Raw genomic sequence first — 24,203 nt, 5'->3', positions numbered from 1 at the left:
GGAAGAGCAGCAAGTGATCTTAACCACTGAGCCAACTCTCCACCCCAAGCCTAGTTTTTAGAGAGTTCACAGGTCAGCCAGGCTATATAGTGAGACACTGTCTTAAAAAAAAAAAAGGCATAATTCATGTGGGAGGCTTCAGCTCCCTCCCACTGGTTGCCATGGACTCTAGACCCCCAGTTGTTTTACTATGGTAGTTTGAGACTCTTCTTCTATGACCTCGGAACTGAAGGGTTTCTCTTGCCTCTTGTAAAGGTCTCTCAGATTTGAACTGTGGCCGCCTTCGTTTCCGCTGGTCTGGCGACGCTCCCTCAGAACTCCTGAGGAAGTTCCGAAACTATGAAATCTGAAGTGTCGCTGCTCTGTGAGAGGCAAGGTGGTTGTCTGTGCTGCTGACGTGCAGCTTTTGTTCCCGTCTTAGAAATATGTTTGTGAGTTGCTCAGGACGGTCGGGTCCTCCATCCTTGAATCCATTCTCACATGTATGTTGTTTTATTTTGTGCTGGGGATTGAACCCAGGACCTCCTGTACTCTCTGTACCTTTGACTCTTGCCTTCTGCACCTTGACATGTTGTTTAAGTGAGAAAGTTGTTATAAACCTCGTTTCTTTCAAGTTTTTTAGTAAACCAAGGCTTTTAGATCTAAGTAGTTTGTGTTATATGTGTTTTCCTGTTAATGTTTGTAGATATCTGTTAAAAATCATTCCCTGTTGGTGTATTGTGATCTCTAGCCGTGCTAGACATACAAAATGTCTTCTGGATTTTGGCTTAAAATGAAATGTAGAATAACTTGTCTGAATTTTGTAGACTGAAATAAACAGTTCCCCCAAAGTTCATAAATGTGTTTATAATGCAACTGTATTCATTCATTCTTTCATGTAGATTTTTGAGTGGAGTCTCATCATGTATACCACAGGCTAGCCCTGAATTCTCTATGTAGTTTATCTTCAAATCATCCCGCCTCTTTCTTTGTTTCCTGTGGACTGGCAAGATGGTTCAGCAAGTAAGGGAAGTTGCTACCAAGATTGACAGCCTGATTTCTATCCTCAGGACCCTCTGGAAAGTTGACCTCTGACCTCCACACATGCAGTGTGGCATGAACACACCCACACCCACACCCAAACTCAATGGATGAATACATGTAATTTAGAAAATGTGTTTCCTGGGCTGGGGAGATGGCTCAGAGGTTAAGAGCGCTGACTCCAGAAGACCGGGATTCAAAGCCCAGCACCCACATGCAACTCAACACTACAACTCCAAGATCTGACACTCTCACACAGACGTACCAGCAGGCAAAACACCAATATATATATATATGAAGTAAATAAAAAAGACTTCAAAGAAACTGTTTCCTTGTGAGATGTGGTGACACACACCTGTCATATCAGCCGCTGGGAAGTGGAAGCAGAAGACCAGGAGTTCAAGGCCAGCTGTGTCTACATAGCCACTGGGCAGCATGGGCTACAGGAAACGCCCGTCTCAAACCAAACCAAAGCAAAAAGCAAGTGATAAAATGCTTACTTTAGAAGCAGAGGCAGGCAGATCTCTGTGAGTTCGAGGCCGGGCTGGACTGACAGCCTCCAAAACAATACAGAGAAAACCAAAAAAAAAAAAAAAAGTTTATTTTAATGAAATTTCAGTGCAGACAGTATTGCTTTTCGGTGGCTGTTATAACAAAACACGACTGGTAGCTTAATCATGCCTTATGCTTTGTAGAGTTGAAGGTCCAAATGCTAGGGATGGATACTTCGTTTCTGAGGCTGTCCTTGCTGTGCAAACGGCTGGCTTGGCTGCACTCTCGTAAGCTTTTCTTCTGTTCACTTTAGTCCCTGCTGTCTCTACCTCTTCATATGAAGTCAACAGTCATACCAGATAAGGACACATTTTTTGCAACTTCATTTTTAACTTATTTCTATCTTAAAAAAAAATGGATCTCCAAATAAGGTACCAGGGCTTGGTACTTCAACTTGTCTTTTTGGAGAACATAATTCACTTAAAAAAATGATGAAAAAAAAAAGTCGTTGGGTGGTGGTGGTGCACACCGTTAGTCCCAGTACTCAGGAGGCAGAGGCAGGGGAGTTCCAGGACAACCTGGGCTGTTACATAGAGAAACCCTGTCTCGAAAAGTCAAAAAACAAAATAAGTAAGTAAGTAAATAAATAAATAAATAAATAAAAGAGTATGACCTTGTGCTGAGTCCCTTGATTTTACCTGAATTTTTGCTGTTTTGTCATCTATAAGTCAATTTAGAGAATAATTTCTATCAATATTTTACAATGTAAAGTTTTCTTTACACCGTTGAACGAGTCTCTGTGTTGTCAATCCCCAAAACCCTCCGCACATTCTCCGACACTGGCTGCGCAACGGGCGCGGCAGGAGTGCTGGGATTAAAGGCGTGCGCCATCACCGCCCAGCCTATAGGCAGGTTTTCAATTCAAGAATCACTTCCAGGGGCTGGAAAAATGGCTCAGAGGTTAAGAGCACTGACTGTTCTTCCAAAGGTCGTGAGTTCAACTCCCAGCAACCACTTGGTGGCTCAAAACCACCAAGGGCATCATCTGTAATGAGATCTGATGCCCTCTTCTCAGACACACATGCAGACAGAATATTGTATGTATAGTAAATAAATAAATCTTTAAAAAAGAAAGAATCACTTCCAGCAGGGCAGTGGTGGTGCACGCCTTTAATCCCAAGAATCACTTCCATTTTTCCCCCTGCTCCATCCCTAGACTGATTTTTATCTTTTAGCAACACATCAAAGGGGAAAGCCCTCCCAGTTCTATGAGTAGCTCTATTTTGGTTATAGACCCCCTCTCCCATTATTGACAAGATCTTGGTTTTGTTGACCCGCTGCTGTTGCTTAAGGAAGAGTTGCACTTGATGGCTGCTCATGATGGGTCAGCCTTGTGGGAAGAGACTAACACACACAATTCCATTTAACCCTTTCGGACCCTTTACACATAAACCACTGGGTACCAACCGGACTCTAAGTTTAATCAGTCTGTGCTTAGATATTACAGTCCTTTAAATGGAGACTAGATAGAAAATTTGGTCTATGTTTCAATACTTTGAACTGTCCAACATGTCCAGGACGACCACAGTTGACTGTGTGTACAATTGTGCAATTTGAAAGCCACCGTTTGTGAATTGTGGCTCTGCACATGTCCTAGGAAACTGACTGTAGAAAGATAATCTTATGTGAGATTAATAGACTCTTAAATCAGTTCTGAATATTGGTGATGGTTAGTTTCCCTAAAGTCTGATACTGAATCATGAAGCACATATTTTATTTTTATTTTTAAGAATTATTTTATGTGCCAGGAAGTGGTGGTGCATGCCTTTAATCCAGTACTTCAGTAGGCAGAGACAGGAAGATCCCTAAATGAGGCCAGCCTGGTCTACAGAGTGAGTTCTAGGACAGCCTGGGCTGTACAGAGAAACCCTGTTTCTAACCCCACCCCCGAAGTTATTTCATTTTATGTGTGTGTGTGTTTTTCCTGCAATATATCTCCTGGTGCCCTTGGAGAAATGTGGGGTAGCAACCAGAGAAGCCTACTCATGTATAGGCTTAAGGCAACAGAAAGTCTTTATTAGGCAGTCATGACTACGTTGGGTGTTTGGGATCCTAATGTAGTCCTGAGCTTTTTTCAAGGTTAGCTTTTAAGCACAAAGAACGTATCCTGGGTTGTGGCTATAATTCAGTTAACAAAAACAGTCAGAATCGGAACTACAGAAGCCAAAAGAGCAAGGTTAGTGCATTCAGAGACTTTCCCAGAACTGTGGACTTTGATGGGTCAGGTCTTTGTTTTCTTCGTTTTGGCAGATGGTGCTGTCTGCATGCTGAGATGCATGGCCCCAGTGATCTTAGCGAATGAGTCGAATTGGCGTGGTTGGCTCTAAGGATAATTCTTTTACCGGATTGCTACGTAATTGGCCCTATTGTTTAAGAGGCAGCCCCTCCCACTTCCCACTGCTGTGAATCCAATCAGAGTGAGACTTGAAGACCCAGCCAGTGCTGACGTCAGTTAGCTAGGGATCAAGAGAACAGAGGGTGCAACCAATGAGCTGGTTCTTGTCTTTGTCTCTTTTTTCTTTTTGAGTTTTTCTTCCAACAAAATGGCAGGATTATTATCTTTTTAATTACTCCTGATCAACTAAAGTAGAAACAACAGGTTTTTCTCAAAGCCATAGATAGTCCCCCTTATGAGAAGTCTAAGCCTCTCCGATTTTCCAGGACCACTTTTTTTTTTTTTTTTTTGGTTTTTCGAGACAAGGTTTCTCTGTGGCTTTGGAGGCTGTCCTGGAACTCACTCTGTAGGACCAGGCTGGCCTCGAACTCACAGAGATCCGCCTGCCTCGGCCTCCCGAGTGCTGGGATTAAAGGCGTGCGCCACCAACGCCCGGCTCCAGGACCACTTCTACAAAGGTATCTAACTGTTGTTTTAACTCAGAAATGGGAGATTTTAATACCTATAGGTCACCGGGCGCTGGTGGCACACGCCTTTAATCCCAGCACTCGGGAGGCAGAGGCAGGTGGATCTCTGTGAGTTCGAGGCCAGCCTGGTCTACAGAGCCGATTCCAGGACAGCCTCCAAAACAATACAGAGAAACCCTGTCTCGTAAAAACAAAAAACAAAAACAACAACAACAACAACAACAAAAAAACCTATAGGTCATGATCAACCTGTCTATTTAGTGTTTAAAAAGTTTTATCTCGCATGATAGAGGCTGATGTGTCTACGTTTGTTATGAGTCAGCGATGCTGGCCTAGCCAGGAATGGGGTGAGGGCAGACACAGCTCTCTCTCTCTCTTCTAATAGTCCAGAGTCCACATTACAGGGTGCTTTTCCTTCTTCCTCATTATGTAGGTGTATCTGCAGCAGCATGTATTCTAAGAGGGTGCTGGGTCCCTTGGAACTGGAGTTACATTTGGTTGGGAGCCACCATATGGGTTCTGGGAATTGAATTTGGGTTCTCCGCAAGAGCAGCCGGTACTCCTAACTGCTGAACCATCTCTCCAGCTCAGGACACATAGTCTTGAGAGCATCATAATGTGATAAAAGTTGTACTAGCAGTATATAAAAATGCTTCAGTTATGTTTATTCTCTTAAGAGAAGTTGAAGACCAGTGAGATGGCTCAGTAGCAAAGGTACCCACTGCTAAGTTGTGTTCCTGAGTTCCATCTCTCAGACCCATCCCACAATGGTGCACGCGCGTGCACACACACACACACACACACACACACACACACACACGGGGGGGGCAATTAAAATGATAAAAGAAGTTGCTACTGTAGTGAAGTAAGACACATATGTGAACGTTTATGTCTAAAGGAGAATACTGAATTAGTTTATGTAGGGTGGTTATGACAAGTATGTACCATTGCATTAGTTACTATTCTTATTAAATTATCATGTATTGAGTCGTGGATTAATTAATTGAGTTGTATCCTCTCTCAAGTCCTTCTCATTAGTTCTGTTTCTCGAGGTACTTCTTTTGAAAACAAATTATCATGTGTATGTGTGTGCGTGTGTGCGTGCGTGCGTGTGTTTCTGTGCACTCATGTGCCACTGTTGAAGTGCGGAGGTCAGAGGCCCACTTTGTGGAGTTGATTCTTCTCTGTATGTGGGCTTCTGGGACTCAGGTCAGGGTTGTATATCAAGAGCTGGTCCAAGCGCAGGGGCTCTTGCCTATTTTCTTCCCTTCTTGTGGGTCTCCTTCTTCCTTGGGGACTCTGGGAGGAGGGAGCAGTAGCGATTGAGCAGGATTCAGATGGCTTGCAGGAGACAGCTTCAGAGTCACAGTTCAGCTGTATTCCAGAGTGAGAGGAGATATATGGGATGAATACAGCGACTGGATCATCACCTGACTTGTGTTTTGAGCACAATACCTAATTATCATATGGGAAGCAGGGGGAGAGCATCTGTAGGGATCTGTGTCAAAGGTCATGCTTGAGATAGGTCAGGCTTAGGGACAGCTTCCAGACAGGGTCAGGTCTCAGAGCCTAGAGACACTATCCAAATAGGGAGGGAGCCTGGCACTGAACTCAGAGAGCTGTCCAGGCATGGTACAGTGCAGGGTACTCCAACACATATTGGAGTATGTATTCTATATAGTTATAACCACTTGTGTTCCTTGAATCAAGGACAGTGCTTTACATAAGATAAGATAAGATAACATAATATAACATAACATCCATTTACTCAAAGCCCAGAGTCTAACCGCTAGAGCTATGGGAAACCCAAGCCTTCATTTATTCACTCTCTACACCTTGGATAACTTCCTAAAGCATCTGCTATTTTATTCTTCTTAACGGACGCTAAAAATTCCTTGTCTGCTGGGCGGTGGTGGCACACACATGTAATCCAAGCACTTGGGAGGCAGAGGGAGGCGGATCTTGGTGAGTTCAAGACCAACCTGGTCTACAGAGCAAGTTCTAGGACAACCAGAGCTGTTACACAGAGAAACCCCATCTCAAAAAACAAAAACAACAAAATAAAAAATTCCTCGTGGAAGTGAATGTATCTATTATTTATTTGTTTTAAAGGACAGGGTTTTATTAAGTAGCCCGGACTGGCCTCACTCAACACGGCCTCTGCCTCTTGACTGTTGGGGTTACAAGCATGCTCTACTACGCCTGGTTTGAACCATAAGTTACTTCACTTGAACTTTATTGACTGATTCCTGTTCAGGCGGTTTATCTTTCATCTACTTATTTATTTATTTTGGTCTTTTAAGACAGGGTTTCTCTGTGTAGCTTTGGAACCTGTTCTGGAACTGGCTCTGTAGACCAGACTGGCCTCAAATTCACCGGCTGCCTCTGCCTCCCAGTGCTGGGATGAAAGGCATGCACCACCACTGCCCTTGATTTTTTTGAGGCAGGGTTTCACCATTCACACAGCTGACCTTGACCTCATAGTCTTCCTGTCTCCCTCAGTGTTGACATTATAGGCTTGTGTTACCATGCCTCGGTATTTATTGTCTTTTGATTTCTGTAACCACAAGTAACACTGTGATGCATAGTTTCATATAATGTCTCTAGTATGTGAAGTACACCTGTGGGGTAAATATCTAGCTCTGGATTTTTTTGTGTCAATGAGAATGGGCGAGCATTTGGAATTTGGTTACTATTGCCATAAAAAATGATTATGTCAGCACCTGCAGAGGCCAGAAGAGGGTGTCAGACCCCCCTGGAGCAGTTGTGAACCACCCCATGTGGGTGCTAGGAACTGAATTTGATAGATCTGTCCCTCAATAGTCTTGAACTCACAGAGATCTGCCTACCTCTGTTTTCAAAAGGGGCATGCTGTCATACCTGGCTAATTACTCTGTTTTTTAATCGCACAGTAGATGCAGATGGCTAGTTTTCACAGATCTTAGGGCCATAGTGTTGAAAAACACTAGGAAAGGGTGTTTGTTCATTGGAATTCTTGACTTCAGTTTTTTTCTACTCTAGCCTAGGCTTTGTTGCATCAGAAGCACTGTGTTGACAGAACAGTTTAGCAATCGCCTCCTGTCACCCTTAATAGGAAGCAGTGCCCAAGATATGAAGCAATAATAAAGTCAGAGTACACATTTCTTCTGGCACTTTCCACACAAAGAGGATAACAGGGCCTTTCTCATCTGTGTCATGGTGGTCACTTGTCTTCTGTGTGCACTGAAATGTAGAGATAAATTCCGAGACCTTCCATTCTTTTTAAAGTGACTCAACAGAGCTGCTTCGGAACACTGAGGCAGCGTACTCTGTTTCTTTTAAATCCATTTATTTCCCATTGCCCCTTGGACATATTCCCAGCTGCCAGAAACATCCCCCTGATGATGAGAACATTAGAAATGCAAAAAGGATGAGAGAGAGAGAGAGATGGAGGAAGAGAGAGGAAAAAGAGACAGAGAGAGATACAGAGGGAGAGAGACAGACACAGAGAGAAAGACAGTCAGGGGTGGGGAAGATGAGGAGGAGATTGCTTTCCTGCTTATATTCATATCTTTTCCTTGCCAGTATCTTATGGGTTATAAGATGGGTCGCAGCAGCAAGTGTTGATGATTAATGTGGTTATTGAGAGGGACTTTTAATTTCCTGGAAGGCAAAAACCATTACCCACTACCCCCCCACACCAAAGACGGGCTGCAGGGACTTCTGGGGAGTGTGATGGGAGGAATTATAAAACCGATGAAATATTGCAAAGAGGATGAAATGCTGGGCAAGGAGATTCTAGCTCCCTTCCGGTTCAGGTTCTGTGGTCGCCTGCCCGACCTCATTTGGTTTTATTGCTTCTGGGCTCCCAGTCTTCGCACTCTCCTAGGGGTGTGGACACAGCTCACTCTCCTAGGGGTGGGGACACAGTGTCAGGCCACTCTTCTCACCCTTTCCTCTCCCAGTGGATTCTTTTGTTTCTCCTAATGCTTTAGGATTATATAGAGCTGGATGTTTTTCTGGCTGTGACCTAATGTGGGACTTAGGACAAATTACTTTAACTCTGATCTGGTTTCTTGTGTTTGTTGGTGGATTGAAAACAAACAAAGCAATATCCTCTGATGGGGGAAGTCCTGTGTATGTGTTGTCTTATTGGTTTATTAAATAAAGCACTGTTGGCCAATAGGGAAGCAAGATAGGTGGGACTAGGAGTCGAGGAGGATTCTGGTAAGAGAGGCACAGTCAGTCACAATGTAGGATGCAGACGAAGCAACATGTGGACCCTTCCTCCAGTAAGAGTGGACCACATGGAACTACTATTAGCAGTTATGGGTTAATATTTAAGTCAGAGCTAGCCAGTAAGAAACCAAGCAAGCATCCAACATCTCTATAATTAATATAGTATCCTGTGTGTTATTTGGGGGCTAAAGTGACCATGGGACCCAGGCGGGAAGACTAAACATTACACTCCGCTTTGGAGACCTTAAGAACTCAGCTGAGGCCTGGGCCTAGGGTAGGCTAGTGTGATGGCTTAATATTCATTGTCAACTTGACACACATAGGAAGAAAGCTCAATAGAGAAATTGTCTCATGGGATAGGCCTGTGTGCATGTTGGTGGGAGCTTTTCTTAATTGCTAACTGATTAGGACAGTCCAGGCCACTGTGGGCTATGCCATCCCTGGGTAGTATGAGGATGGTAGCCAAACACACCAAGGGGAGGAAGGCAGTAGGCAGTGGTCCTCCATGGTCTCTGCTTAGGCCTGAGAAGGCACTGGATTCTCTGGAACTGGAGTTACAGATGGCTGTGGGTTCACAAAACCAAACCTGGTCCTCTAGAAGAGCAGCAAGCTCTCTTACTCACTGAGTCATCTTTCCAGCCCTATTGCATAAGTAAATAGACAGGGAGAGAGTACAATTAAACACACACACACACTTGTGTATATGTATATGTATATGTATATGTATATGTATATGTATATATGTGTGCCTCAAACAATTGTCTTTCTATTTTAGCTTTCAGAACAGTAAGGGATAAATTTCTGCTGTCTATAAAAATCACTCAGCCTGCAGTATTTTTGTTACAGTAGCACAAATAAGTTACTGCAAGCAGCAACTGAGAAAGAAAATTAGAGTGATTAAAACTATACTTGCCCATCACTCCTATGATGGTGCTCCAGCATTAGCCAGGGACTTTTTATAAATTCATTCTTGGGGCTGGACAGCCAGCTCAGCAATTAAGAGCTTGTACTGCTCTTGCAAGCGTTCCCAACACCCATGTCAGGCAGCTCACAGCTGCCTTCAATTCCAGCCCCATGGAATTTGAAGCCCTCTTCCAGCCTCTTGCAGGCACCTGTACTTATAGACACACACCAAACAGACATACACAATTAAGAGGTAAAATAAATCTTAAAAAAAAAGCTCTGCAAATTTCTAGAACATACTCCAGGCTCCCTGAGTCAGACCCTGTGAGGGACAAGCTGCATGGCCTGTCTTCACAGCCTCCCCCAGGATTCTGACACTTGTTTAACTTAGAGTGAGAGGGACTGTGGCCCAATTCACTCCCCAAGATGTGGTCAACGGGCGTTTTGAGAACTCGGCATTGTGAACGCCACAGTGGATCTAAATTGGAATATGTACTTGAAAGAGATCCTAGGTTTTTTTTTTTCTATGCATATTATTACATTTTCCATCCTGAGAAACATTGTGCTAGAAAATACATCACTAATATGATAGTCCGCAGCCATACGTGACTATTATTCATTACAATGAAATAAGACTGGCAATGCAATTTATTCACACTAGTGATGTTTTAAATACTCAATAGTCATTTTTGTTGTGCTGCTTTTTTTGAGACAGCTGTTTTGCCTGTATTTGAACTCACTGCGTAGACCAGGCTGGCCCCTTTTCTGCTTTCTTCTCTGTTTCTTCTACTATGTCATAGTTTAAATTCTTCTACTATGTCCTAATCTTTGCTGTGTGCCCACCTGAGGCACGGTGCCCCGTTATTTGAATAGGGTTGTCTAGGTCAGTGTCCTGTTGCTGTGAAAAGGCACCACGACTACAGCCACTCTTATAAAGGAGAACATTTCATTGGGTCTTTCAGAGGTCTAGTCAATCGTCGGTATGGCAGGAAGCATGGCGGCCCACGGACAGACGTGGTGCTGGAGAAGTAGTTGGGAATTCTACATCCGGGTCTGCAGGCAGCAGGAAGAGAGCAAGAGACAGTGGGGCCTGGCTTGGCCTTCTGAAACTTCAAAAGCCCGCTGCTGTGGAATAATCTTTTTGCATGCGATGAAGATGTGTCACTCTGATTGGTTTAATAAAAAGCTAAGTGGCCAATAGTGAAGCAGGATTTTGGGGGCAGAGAGAACGCTGGGAAGAAGAAGGCGGAGTTGCCAGCAGATGTAGAGGGAGCAGGCATGCAGGAGAAAAGGTGAAAGCCACGAGTCACATGGCAACACCGAGCTAATAGAAATGTGTTCTTAAGCTATAAGAGGAAGCTGGGCAAGCCTAAGCTATAGGCCAAGCTTTCATAATTAATAACAAGTCTCCGAGTAATTATTGGGGAGTCAGAGGTCCTTTATGAAAATTCCACCCCCAGTGACACACTTCCTCCAGCAAGGCCACACCTCCCTATTCTTCTAAGTAGTGCCACTCCCTGACCACTGAGCATTCAAATATGTGAGCCCATGGAGGCCATTCGTATTCAGACCACCGCAAGGGAGAACACAGACTAAAACTCAAAAGCTTGAAGGGGGCAAGAAGGAAGGCTCTAGTCACAGAAAACAAGCCAAGTGTGTAAATATCAACTCTCACACATACAGAACTTCCCCGCCTTTTGCATTCCTCTGTAACTCCACTCCGCTGAGCCGTTGTCCAGTTCTCTGGGGGCCAGGAGACCTGGTTTTTGGTTCTTCTGTCAGCTGGGAGATGCTGGGCAAGCTATTCACATATGAAGGACTTACTTTTTCATAGTGGAGTGAGGGGTCGGGTCACCCCCGAAATCCTTCCTTGTTTCAGGCTCCGGGCATGGCAGTATCTTGTCTGTCACTATAGCAAGCATGTGAGCTCCTCAGGGAAGACGCGGTCTTGTTCACCCTTGGATCCCCTTTCAGAACACCTGGCTCCTGTGAAGCGCAGATGTTCAGCAAAAGTAGCCCACCACACCGACACTCCCGTTGTGGTAAGTTGGTGCAAACATGGTAAAAATTCTCCCTCAGAGGACGAGGGAAGAAGCCATTTTTCTGTGTCTTCTATTCTAACTCTATTCTGGTTTTCGCTCTGGGGCTGCTCTGGGGACTGTTCTCTGAGAGGTCCATCTCCCCTACTCTGGCATGATCGCGCGCTTGGTAAAATGCCCAGATTAAACCGAAGACAACTCGTCCAAGGCAGATCTTGTGTGCTCATCAGAGAGTGTGAACTTTTTCATGATGAGGGTTAGTTTTTATAGCTGGCTTAAGAGAAGATGAAACAAAAGTGACATAGTACTATGACTGTTTAACAAGGAATTGAAGGAAGCATCACTCAGGGGAAGGCACCAGAACTCTCGATAGATGTGACAGTTGAAGCCCTTGAGAAAAATGAGAATTATGGAGAAGGCAATTCCCTATGGTCAATTCTAGATGAGATGAGAGAATTTTAGGATGCCAAGTTTCCATGTGAAGAATGTGGAAACCACCCTGAGTGATTTTAGCCGAATAACACGCATCATGATTTTCCCATTTCAGCGAACTTGTCTTGCAAAAGTTGAGCCATTTCTGTGCAAGATGATTTAATTTTTAAAAACAATTTTGTGTGTATGAGTGTTTTGCCTGCATGTGTGTACGTGCACCACAGGCATGCCTGGTGTCTTTGGAGGTCAGAGGAGGAGAATCAGATCTTCTAGGACTGGAGTTATAGATGGTTGTGAACCACTGGGTGGGCACTGGGAATGAAACCCAGGCTCTCTGCAAAAGTGAGGATTTCTCTTAACCACTCTTCAGCACCAAGATGATTTTTAAAGATATTTAGTGGGGCAAGGTGGCACATGCCTTTAATCCCAGCACTCAGGAGGGGAAAGCAGGTGGATCTCCATGAGTTCAACAAAATGAGTTCCAGGACAGCCAGGGCTACACAGGGAAATCCTGTCTTGAAGAAAATTTTTAAACATTAATTTTATTCATTTATGTGTCTAGGTGTTTGCCTGCGTGTATGTTTGTGCTTTGCCTGTGGTGATCAAAGGAAGGTGTCAGATTACCTGGAACCAGAGTTACAGACGGTGGTGAACTGCCATGTTGATGCTGGGAATCGAACCCTGGGTTCTCTGGAAGAGTAGCCAGTGCTCTTAACTGCTGAGTCATATCTCCAACCCCAGCCAAGATCTAAAAAAAGAAAAAAAAAAGATTTAAACTAATGTTGCTCTGAGAATTTTTTTTTTGCAGTCTACTTTTGAAATCTTCTGAAAATGGGTTCTACCTGGATTAAACTGGATTAAAGATCACTGGGGAAAATGACAAGGAAATAGAAATTTCTCCCCACTACAAAATACATTCACATAGACCCTGACAAATAAAAATGTGTCATCAGCTGGGCGGTGACACATGCCTTTAATTCCAGCACTCAGGAGACTACGGCAGGTGGGTCTCTGTGCTTTTGAGGCCAGCCTAGTCTACAGAGAGGGTTTCAGGACAGCCAGGGCTTTTACACTGAGAAACCTTTTCAAAAACTCAAAAAGCCAAACAAACAAAAACGCAGGCCGTCTTTCTTCCAATCACCACTAGATGGTGGCATTGGGCTACCAGCAGCAGAAGGTTCCACCCAGAAAGCCTTTGGTCTTGTCTGTGAATGTGCAAAGCCCAGATCTGGTTGCTGCGCTGTCTCTCCACCTCTGCAATGGGATCTGACGAGGAATTTGTCCACTATAGGCATTTTATGTATAAAGCCTAGGGTCGTGGAGAATCTTTTTTATTATTTATTTACTTATTTTTTAAATTTTTAAAAAGACCTTTATGTCCCTCTGTGCCTGTCTCCTGCCACTGGCACCAAATGTAGGTTTTGTTTGTTTGTTTGTTGTTTGTTTGTTTGTTTTTCTGAGACAGGGTTTCTCTATGGCTTTGGAGGCTGTCCTGGAACTAGCTCTTATAGACCAGGCTGGTCTCGAACTCACAGAGATCCGCCTGCCTCTACCTCCCGAGTGCTGGGATTAAAGGCATGCGCCACCAACACCCGGCCCAAATGTAGTTTTTAACTAAATCTCTGTTGCTGTATTTATCAATAAGACTCGGCAGTCAAAGGCTGGGGTGGAAACCTGCTAGCTCAGAGAGGTTGAGGAGCAACCAGCTGAACTTCCCTCTTGGCTGGTGTCTCAGAAACTTCCTTCTGCTCCGCTCCACCAAACCAACAAAGACTTCCACACTCAAAGACCCTCCCTGCTACTTTCTCTATCCGTCTTCTGACTGCCTCTGTTTACTTTCTGTCAACTAGTTGCTGGCTCTGCCTCCTGACTCAAGGTTGGTTTTATTTAATTAACCAAATGCAAACTCGGGGTCCACAGTTTTAGTCAACACATTTTAGGGTGTGAAAGAAACAATGAGGTAAACGAGAAGACTATTTCTGAAATCCCATCAAGGCTGGGCATGGGGCATGGATCCCCACTTGTAGATTAGCAGCTATTGGCAATGATGGCTACTAGGGGAGGGGGAGTTAGTTTTCTTCAGGGATGCCACCCTTGAGAGGCTACCTGTGATGGTTTGAGCGGGTGTGGTCCCTTTAGACTCATGAGTTTGATTGCTTGGTCCTAAGGGAATGGGCACTATTAGGAGGTGTGGCCTTCTCGGAGGAAGTGTGTCACTGTGGAGGCAGGCTTTGAGGTCATATATGCTCAAACTAGGCCTAGTGACACAGATTCCCTCTGCTGCCTGCTGATCAAGACGTAGAACTCTCAGCTCCTTCTCCAGGATCTTGTCTCTTGCACACTGCCATGCTCATGGTGATGGGCTAACCCTCTGAAATTGTAAGCCAGCTCCAATTAAGTGTTTTCCTTTATGAGAGTTACCATGATCATGGGGTCTCTCCACAGCAATGGAAACCCTAACTAAGACACCTCCCATGCCAGTAGGGAGTCCTACACCCGTGCACATACATACTGGAAATACTAAGTGGACTCAGTGGGTTTAAAAACAGCATATGAAGGTTAGAGGGAATAGTGAGGTGTGGGCAATAGGGGGAGAATTGGAGGGAATGAGGGGTAGATTTGATAAAAACATATGTGCATTTATGAAATTCTCAGTTAAAAATAGAATTAAGAAAAAAAGGTGTATTTAAGATATGCTAGCTCCCTTTGCGATCATTTTGCATTAGTTGGAAGGGGTGAGTGGGGAAGACAGGGGGGAAGGCATGGAGGGAGGGAGGGAAGGAGGGAGGGAAGGAGGGGGAGAGAGAGAGAGAGAGAGAGAGAGAGAGGGGGGGGGGGAGAGTTCTGGCTTCAAACTGTAACTAGAATCAATTTCTTTCCACAAATTCCTGTCTCCTGTTTTTGGTTAGAGCAGTGAGCAATGAACCTAACATGGATAGAAAGTGTATTATTAGGTTTGCTGGGGGAGTTCTTGCTGAAAAGATGAAAAACTTATTTTCCCAGTAGCCAATTCTCTTCCCAGTAAGAAGTCTCCAAATACTGTAGTAACAATAATAGACAATGAAAAAGGGGTAACTGAAAAGCCCAAATGTGAACGCACAGCCTAGCCTGTAGTAGAGTAGATGAAAGATAGAGACAAACTCGAGAAACGTGGCCAAAAGGCTTTTTTTTTTTTTTTTTTTGGTTTTACGAGACAGGGTTTCTCTGTATTGTTTTGGAGGCTGTCCGTCCAGCCCGGCCTGGAACTCACAGAGATCCGCCTGCCTCTGCCTCCCGAATGCTGGGATTAAAGACGTGTGCCAACACCGCCCGGCGCCAAAAGGCTTATTTATTTATTTATTTTTTAATGCAGGTTAAAGAGTCGCGGGGACAACAAGGACGGATCAGAAAGACTTCGATACTTGAAGAAGATGCCGACGTATCAATCTGTTCAAGAGCTGCGTGCCTCAGGACCGAGAGCTGTCATTTTTCAAGCCTAGATGAATGCAAACTGTCACAAGCAGATCTGAGCCATGCCATGGCTAATTTTCCGCGATGAAAAGCAGGGACAGGAAAACCAATCGATAACAGCATCTGCGAGCCTCTTCACCTGCATTTTAGAAGTAAACTAGCTTCTAAAATAATCCACCCTTAAACTAGTCTCGCAAGGGATTGAGACTGCACCCTCACGTAGGTACTGAGAAAAAAAAAAAAGAGGCTTCGTGTTCTCCATCTCAGGCAGAAGCAGGGGCATACTGGGTCTCACGAACCTCCTCCCTTCAGTACCTTGCTTTAGTGATGACATGCTGCACTCTGCAGGGAAGGCTCTAGATCTGCATCCTTTGTCACGCCAACTTTTTGCATTCCTTTTGGGAGCCCGAGGCAACCAGTGCTACACGCATTTGGGTGGGCAGAGGCTTTGATCACAGAAATGTCGTGTTGGATTGTAAATAAATTAGAAAAAGTCATGTATAAATGTCGAGATTTCTTTGAGTTCCTCCCCCACCCCCACCCGCCGCATTGTTTTGGATAAAAAGACTGGCATCAACTTTTATGGTCAATAATAGGGATTTGGTTGAATAAATTATGTTCTGTCCATTCTGACTCAGGGAGCTCTACCTGCCTGGGGCATTTGAGTCAGCAGAGCCACTCCTAAGGAGCAAGCTCTTCCGATAGAAAGGCGGGGTTTCTTTTAACAACAAAAGCTCAGTTCAAAACATTTGGTACACTAGCTAAGCTGACATTCGTGTGTGTTCTTAGGGGGTGCATAAAGAATAATACATTTAGAGCCGATGGTGGTGGTTCACGCTTTTAATTCCAGTACTTGGGAGGTAGAGGCAGGTGGACCTCTGTGAGTTTGAGGCCAGCCTGGTCTACATGGTGAGTTCCAGGACAGCCAGAGATATATAATAAAGAGACTCTGTTTAAAACAACCAAAAAGTATAAACAGAACAAAACAAGACTACATTGAGGAGCTAGAGAGCACTTACTGTTCTTCCAGAGGACCCAGGTTCAGTTCCCGGAACCTACACATAGGTAACCACTATCTGGAACTCTGGTTCAAAAGGATCTGATGCCCTCTTAGGTTATTTACAAGACATACAGACATACACACAAAAATACAAAAATTTAAAATTAAAAACAAAATAAATAAATAAAAAGTCACAGAACACTAAACTGAGAAACATACCCGTTGTCCTCCAGGAAGGGACCCTTAGTGGCAGGATAAGGGGAGAGGGAGCCACAGTAATCATGAATCTATTTTCATATTTCCGCTAAGCAGATCATTTGATGAAAAGGTTTCTGGCTTGCCTTATTGTAAAATAATATTTCTAGCTGAGCATGTTGCCTGTAGTCCTAGCTACATAGGAGACTGAGGCAGGAGGACTGCTTGAGCCAACAAACGCTGTGTCAACTTGATGTATAGCAAGACTCCGTCTCTAAAAAAGGGGTGTGTGTATGTTTGTGTGTCTGTGTGCACGTGTGTTTGTGTATGTGTGTGTACCTCCTCATGTGTATAATTCTCATCAGTTAAATAAGATTCCTGATATTCCTGTAAGCTTTTTTGTAATGTTTCTTGAAAATGAGACAGGAAGGGAGTAACATAAATTGTGTTTTGCTTATAAGCACATATTTTAAGCTTATTTGTGGGTATGCTCTTAAATCTATTGTGCGTGTGTTTTTGTCTGTCTGTCTATGTCTGTGCATGCATGTTGGTGGGCATGTATATTTCAAATCAATCATTAGTGGCAGGAAAAAGTTTCTTCATTTTTTTTTTCTTCATGACAGGGTTTCTCTGTGTAGCTTTTGGAGCCTGTACTTGCTCTGTAGACCGGTCCTTGCTGTCTTTGGAAGCAGGTCACAAGGAAGCAGCTTCAATGGCTTTTCTAGAAGCTTGGGTGAACTTCATCCATCATCTTTATGCAGAATGGGAAACTAAACCTTGGAACAAGAGCAGAGTTTCTCAGTTTTCTCTAGTCCTTTATCCAGACAGGTTGAACATTTCCCCAGATGATTCCAGGCTCAGAGTTCATTTCCCTTACTCCCTGGAACCACTGAGGCATAGGAAATACCATTATTCCTTGCCCTATAATACACAGAGGCAGCCTGAAGTCAGGTGGGAATGTGGAGCAGCACCCCTCCATTGGGGCTAAGAACACACAAACTGTGCTCTCGGCGTGGGCCAGCCTTATCTCCCATTCTTTTCCCAGCCCCACTGCACAAGAATGGCTGCCTTGACGGAAACTCCAGCGATGATGCCCTTTTACTCTGAACATGTTGGGTTACAACAAAGTATCAGCTTCGTAAATCCCGCTGAGCAATGCTGCAATACAGCGGGTGGTTCTGCCCCAGAATCCTTGCAGTGTGCAGTCAGGACACACATCTTCAGGAAGGTGTTGCTTCATTCCCCCCAAAGCTGGGATCAGCCTTTTGTCACTCATCCAATGCTTCACCTCCCTTCTGCTCTGGGGTCTGAGACTTCTTGTTTTCTGACTTTCATAGCCACAAAATTTACTCTACAAAGTTACTTACTGAGGGCCCACTAGATTGCATAAATCACACACACACACACACACACACACACACACACACACGAGAGAGAGAGAGAGAGAGACAGACAGACAGACAGAGAGAGAGAGAGAGAGAGACAGAGACAGAGACAGAGAGAGAGAGAGAATGCATTGGGAATGGCACCAGTGTTTTGAAACCCCAAAGCTTGCCTCTATTAACACTTCCTCCTGCAAGCCCATACCTCTTAATCCTTCTCGAACAGCTCTGCCAATTGGGCATAAAGTATTCAAACATTTGAGCCTATGGGGTCCATTCTCATTCAAGCCATCACATAAAGGAGGCACCAGGAGTGTGTCATGAAAGATTATGCAGAGATCCGTAGGGCCCGCTAGAGAGTGATAATAATAATTATACATAATAATAATAATATTTTTATTGTATAGTCCTGTCTAGCCGTGAATTTACTATGATGGAATTAAAGATGTGCACCACCACACCTGGCATTGTTCTTATTATGTATATGTGTCTTCTTATTATGTATATGTGTTTGTCTGTACACATAGTAAGCAGGTGCCTGAGAAGGATAGAGGAGCTATAGCCCCTGGAGCTGGAGTTACAGGTGGTTATTGAGACATTAACGCTGATTTTCTGGAATAGTAGTATGTGTTCTTGGTTTCCTTCCTTCCTTTTTTTGGAGACAGGGTTTCTCTGTGTAGCTCTGGAACTTATAGACCAGGCTGGCCTTGAACTCACAGAGACCCATCTGTCTCTGCCTCCCGAGGGCTGGGATTAAAGGCAGGTGCCACCAGCACCAGGTTTACAATTCCTGTTCTTAACTGCTGAACCATCTGTCTAGTCCTAGAGGGGTAGTCTTCATAAAAAGAGCACACAGGGAGTCTAGAAGGGTTTTCAAGAGGAATGTTAGGAGCCCAACAGCACATCTGCAAGGAAGAGATAGACGTTGAAGAAGGGTGGATGGAGGACACCCTTCGGATGGGAGGTGCTGTCGGTTTAGACCGGGTGGAGAGTGGATAGAGAACAATGGGGATTGTCAGCATGTTTAGGGGCACACTCTGTGGCACTGAGCTTAGGTAGGAACTGGGATGAAGGCAGAACTCTTACCGGGCCGTCCTTCCCCATGACTGGATTAAGGGACACCGAAGTGGGGAGGGGCTGCTCAGCCTTAGCAAAGGAGGACAATTGTGAATTTGCCACTTATTTATAGACGAGCTGAATGTAATTGGCAAAAATATTTACTGTTTACACTTAAGGACTTTGAACTCCAGGGCTTAAGAGAACTGGTTGCTCTTCCACAGGTCCGTGAGTTCAATTCTGGGCAACCACATGGTGTGGCTCACAGCGGTCTATATTGATATCTGATGCCCTCTTCTGGCGTGCAGGCGTAAATGCAGAAGAGAGCACTTGTTCATACAAGTAACTAATTGCTGAAATGTATTCATTCCTTCATCGAAATTTAAAGTATATTCTCTATGCTAGTCAGGGATGCTAAGATGAGGGATATGGCACCTTTATATATTCTTAGTAAACAAACCATCTAGTGGAAAAAAACCTCAGGCTATTTTTTTTTTTTTTTTTGGTCTCATTACTAATGGCACAAATGAAGCAATTTTTAGAGAAAGAAGCTTCTTTCAGCTTATGTTCTGACGGTGGGAAGTTCAATGTTTGACAGACGCCCCCTAGTGAGGTCCTTCTTGCTGGTGTGGACATTGCAGGACTTCACACGGTGGGAGGACCTAGCACCGTAGCTGAGCTCTTGAATTTTCTTATAAAGGCACAATCCCGTTGGGCTGGGGCCCCACCCTCCTGGCTTCATTTAGCCTTTGTTTCCAAAGGATTTACCTTCATTCAAATGCATAGTCAGGTTAAGTGTTTCCCTCTTAATTCCTCACAATGGGGGGTTAGCGTTCAATTGCTTTGGTGTGAATGTCCAAACCACAGCTCAGGCAAATGGGTGTGAAAAATGCAATGTGACTCTTATTTTAACTATTTATTTATTTATTTTTGGTGACCAACTCTCCGGTGCTTCACAGACTCCTCAAACTCAAGATCCTTTTGGTCCTGGGAACACAGCAGGTGTCACTCGCTATGCCTAGCCTGACCTTTTGCAAGGAAGGAATTTAAAAAGGGACTTCAGTCTGAGAGACCGAGCACTGCTTTATCCAGGAGGTGATACTTGGAAAACAGAATTTGAGTTTCTCCAGCCAACTGACAGTGGGGTAAAGAGAGAGCTCGTAAATGGTGTTTGGAAGGAAAAATAACGATGGGGGACGACTTAAAGAGAAGTTTACTGGAAGAACACGGAATAGCGTCTGATATGCCAGGAAGCCTGCAAAATCGTTTTTTTTTTTTTTTTTTTTTTTGAAAACGAAGCCGTAGTAGTTATTGGCAGGATCTAGGACAGCACTGCAGTGCCACAAAATCAGCCTAACGCATGGGCTGAGCAGCTGCCAACCCCGGCACCCCATAACGTTATGAGTGGAATTACTTTCACAAAGTTTCCCACTGCACAGCACTTCGGGGCTTTTCAAGGGAAGGGGAAGATGTCCTTAGTTACAGTTGGACACCAACAGCTCGTCAACCTGGGAAAGGCAGGAATTCCATCGTTCTTATGTCTACATGTGCACCTCGTGCTGACACCAAGATTCTAAAACTGCTCCCTCGCCCTTTATGAAAGGCTTCTTCCCACTTTACAGACTGCGGCTCTGCAGACCTAACACTTCCTAGTCTTCGGGTGCATTTCGCAGACTTATCTGGTAGGTAGATCAACCCGCAGAGAGTAAGGATTTTGCAGTTGGTACAGGAGGCAGGAAGATTAAGGATTTTGAAGTAGCTGGTGCAAAAAAAGTGAAGCACCTGCTTCCGCAGCGAGCAGGGTTCGAACCTGCGCGGGGAGACCCCATTGGATTTCAAGTCCAACGCCTTAACCACTCGGCCATCGCTGCTACGGAGGCAGAAGGAAGGCGGAGACACTATAGTGTAACAGGCGCCTCACTGGCGCCAGGGCCGGGAGAAGGCGGGGCCGGAAGCTGCCTTCTACTTCTTGTGCGGAGGCGGCTGCGGCGGTGAGTGGGTGGACCCTCGGCGCGGACGGGGAGAAGAAGGAAAAGGCGTCCGTCCGGGTCCCGCAGCCGCCCTTCGCTGAGTTCGGGGAGCCACGGCGGCCTAACCTGGCTTTTGCCCTCCCGCTTTGCCAGTGGCGCCGCGAGAGGGCTGTGAAACACAGGGCCGTCTCGCGGCGTGTGGGGGGCCCGCCCGCCCGGAAGTTTCTGCGTGGCCCTCCGCGGGCTGCGGTCCCCCCTCGCGGAGGCGGGGGCGCCCGTGGCGTGTGTGTGGGCGTGGCTGGAGGACCGCGAAGCGAACGTGGGGGCCGCCCCCTCCCCCCTCCCCGGGGCCTTTGGCGTCTGTGTGACCTCGTGGGCGAGCCCACTCCCCGAGGGCGCCCGCGCGCGTGCGCGCGCCTCCCACGGCAGGAGCGCGGCGGTTCGCGCCCGTCTCGGCGCGCATGCGCAGCTCCCACCCGCGCCGCCTCGCCTCCCGGTTTGAATTTCCCGCCGGGACGCGAAGCGCGCGTTGCTCAGGAGGAGGAGGAGGCCAGAAGCCCAGGGGTTGAGCGACCTCGGGATAGGTGTGTGCAGTCCCCGGGTCCTTCTCCTTGCTAACGTGCGCTGTCACACCGTGTGCTGGTCCCCGGGTGGGCTTAGACCCGGGAACCCCAAGGGTACATTTTCTGAGGTAAATTATTTGGGGTTCAGGAGGGGCCCCAGGCTGCATGGAAACGAATGACTCTCGACACCCCCAGGCATCACTTTTACCCGGTTTGTGACAATCACTGATTTTTTTTATTGTCCCAGTTTACCTTGCTAAGGATAATAGGATTTTGCTTATCTTGTTTTCCGATTCTACATAATGCTCCCACACAGAATATACTTTTGCTGTATCTTGATCATCTTTTCTTGTATTTTTATCCCTTTGGATCATTCATGTAGGTGAACGATTTATTACTAGTTTTATTTAACTAAGATAATTTTTTTTTCTGTGATACAAACTTAGGTCCTGGGGAGAGGAGGACAGGCAGCTCCTGTCTCTTGTGACCCTCACTGTTTGCCCTTGCTCTTAATGGTTCACATGGTAGGGATCATGAGCCGGGCTCTTAGAAGAGCTGCGTAGGCGGAAGGCCCTGGTGCATCAGAAGCAGGTCCAGCAAGCTGTAGATAGTGAAGGAGATCTGGTCACCCATGATGAAGGTCCACCATGTCTGGTTCTCAGACAGCAGGGTCTCAAAAGGTTTTAAGTGCCCGGGCAGGATCTTCACATGGTCGTCCTTAGTGCCCTCATGTTGGGTGTAGATGAGGGTGATGTATTTGCGCGAAGGTCCCCCAACCATCACTCACCGAATTCACCAGTGTGGGCCTCCTTACTTAGTAAAAGATGTCTTTAGTCGCCCATTCCCCTTTTAAGATTGCTTCTCACTTTAGATTGATAATAATGAGAACTGACAAGGTTGAGACAAGAAGATTGAGTACCGAAGGCCAGGCTGAGCTATGCCACGAGACGCTACCTTACAGAGATAATTTTTTTCCCTTGAGATTTGTGGCTTGCTTTTATTTTCAAGCAGTGGTTCTCAACCTGTGGGTTGTGACCCCCATTTGGGGTTGAGCAACCCTTTCACAGGGGTTGCATATTAAACATCCTGCATATCAAACATTTACATTATGATTTGTAATGGAAAATTACAGTTATTAAGTAGTAAAAATAATTTTATGGTTGGGGTCATCCCATCGTGAGGGTATTAAAGGGTTAGGGAAAGTTGAGAACCACTGTTTTAGAAGAAATCAAGATTGCAAAATAAAATTTTATTCTAAAGCTAATTTGTAGAGAATTGAGGGAATTTTCTCTGTAGCACTTAAAATATGAAATATCAGGGGCTAGAGAGATGGCGCAGTGACTAAGATCATATGGGCGACACTTCCTGAGGATCTGGGTTCGATTCCCACCACCCACATGGTGACTCATAACTGTTGGAAGGGACTGATCCTCTCTTGTGACCTCAGAGGGCATACCTAGTTTTTTTCTGTCCCCTTGTGAGGTGGCTTGCTCGTTTAAGTGTGGAAGGTAATACTTTGTGGCTTTCTCAGAAAACTTTTTGTGGTGATATTTTCAGAGGCAGACTTTAGGGGGAGCGATGGCACATGTGGTTGTGAACAATGAAACTTTTTTTTTTGGGTTGTTTTGAGACAAGGTTTCCCTGTGTAGTTTTATAAACCAGGTTGGCCTCTGCCTCCTGTGTGCTAGGATCAAAGGCATGTGCCACCAACACCCAGCAACGCTCAGTTTTCCTTTCTGTTGCTGTGAAGAGACACCACAAACAAGGCAACTTGTAAAAGAAAACATTTAATTGGGGCTTGTTCACAGTTTTAGAGGGGGAGTCCATGACCATCATGATGGGGAACACGGGGAACACGGCAGCAGGCATGGTGTTGGAGCGGTAGCTGAGAGCTCACGTCTTACCTGAAAGTTGGAGGCAGAGAAAGAGGTAGGGAGAGAGAGACAGAGGGAGAGAGAGACTGAGAGACTGACACTGACTAGGCCTCAAAGCCCACCCCCAGTGGCACACCTCCTCCCACAAGGTCGCACTTCTTATTCCCTCCCAAAATAGTTCCATCAGCTAAGACCAAGCATTCAAATATATGAGCCTATAGGCCATTCTCGTTCACATTGCCACACAGCTATTGGTTAGATTGATTGGCCAGCAAGCAGTGTCCCCACCTCCAACTGCCAGTCTTTACCTGACACCCAGCCAGCTCTGGGGTTTTTGAATCTCTGGGGATCTGAAGTCAGGTTCTGATGCATGTGCAGTAAGCTATTTATCTACTCAGTCATCTCTCAGTCCTACAGAATGTTTTTGAGGTGGATAATTTTTCTTCTCTATCCCAGCATCCATTCTTGAGTGACAATTCAATTGAACTTAAGGATTTCCACCCACATACCATTAACAGAAACTTCCTTTAGCTATTAAACAGTGTGTTTCAGCCTCCTCTGGCTAAGGAATGAGTATGTGACTTGTATTACTTTTGTGTTGCTGCACAAAAATCAGCATAAATTTAGCGGCTTAAAAGGACACAAGTTACTTGAAACTTAGCCAACTATCCAGGGAATGTGAAGTCA

At 45.2% G+C, this 24,203-nt stretch overlaps 2 protein-coding genes and 1 non-coding gene across 4 annotated transcripts in view; 2 read left to right on the top strand and 1 right to left on the bottom strand.

The window, feature by feature from the left end:
* Nucleotides 1–15,977, top strand: part of Dnajc12 (DnaJ heat shock protein family (Hsp40) member C12) — a 31,996-nt gene extending 16,019 nt beyond the window's left edge. The window contains exons 5-6 of one of the 2 annotated variants that reach the window (XM_013113814.3): nt 256–376; nt 15,379–15,977. In XM_013113814.3, coding sequence (XP_012969268.1) covers nt 256–350 — 95 coding nt within the window. In that variant the 3' untranslated portion in view covers nt 351–376; nt 15,379–15,977. Of the gene's footprint in view, nt 1–255; nt 377–881; nt 2,205–15,378 lie in introns of those variants that run through there. The other variant, XM_040732281.1, reaches the window with a different exon arrangement.
* Nucleotides 15,978–20,898: 4,921 nt separating this feature from the next.
* Nucleotides 20,899–20,980, bottom strand: Trnas-uga. Its single transcript has one exon. It is a non-coding gene; the product is annotated as a tRNA-Ser (tRNA).
* A 607-nt stretch (nt 20,981–21,587) lies between these two features.
* Ctnna3 (catenin alpha 3) overlaps nt 21,588–24,203 on the top strand; it is a 1,429,068-nt gene continuing 1,426,452 nt past the window's right edge. Inside the window, exon 1 of the mRNA XM_040732537.1 lies at nt 21,588–21,663. The gene's annotated coding sequence lies outside the window, so the exon portion shown is untranslated. The remainder of the gene's footprint in view (nt 21,664–24,203) is intronic.

This window comes from Mesocricetus auratus, unplaced genomic scaffold (genome assembly GCF_017639785.1).
Source record: "Mesocricetus auratus isolate SY011 unplaced genomic scaffold, BCM_Maur_2.0 Super-Scaffold_100027, whole genome shotgun sequence".
NCBI lineage: Eukaryota > Metazoa > Chordata > Mammalia > Rodentia > Cricetidae > Mesocricetus > Mesocricetus auratus.
This window is presented reverse-complemented; position numbering and strand designations above follow the sequence as displayed.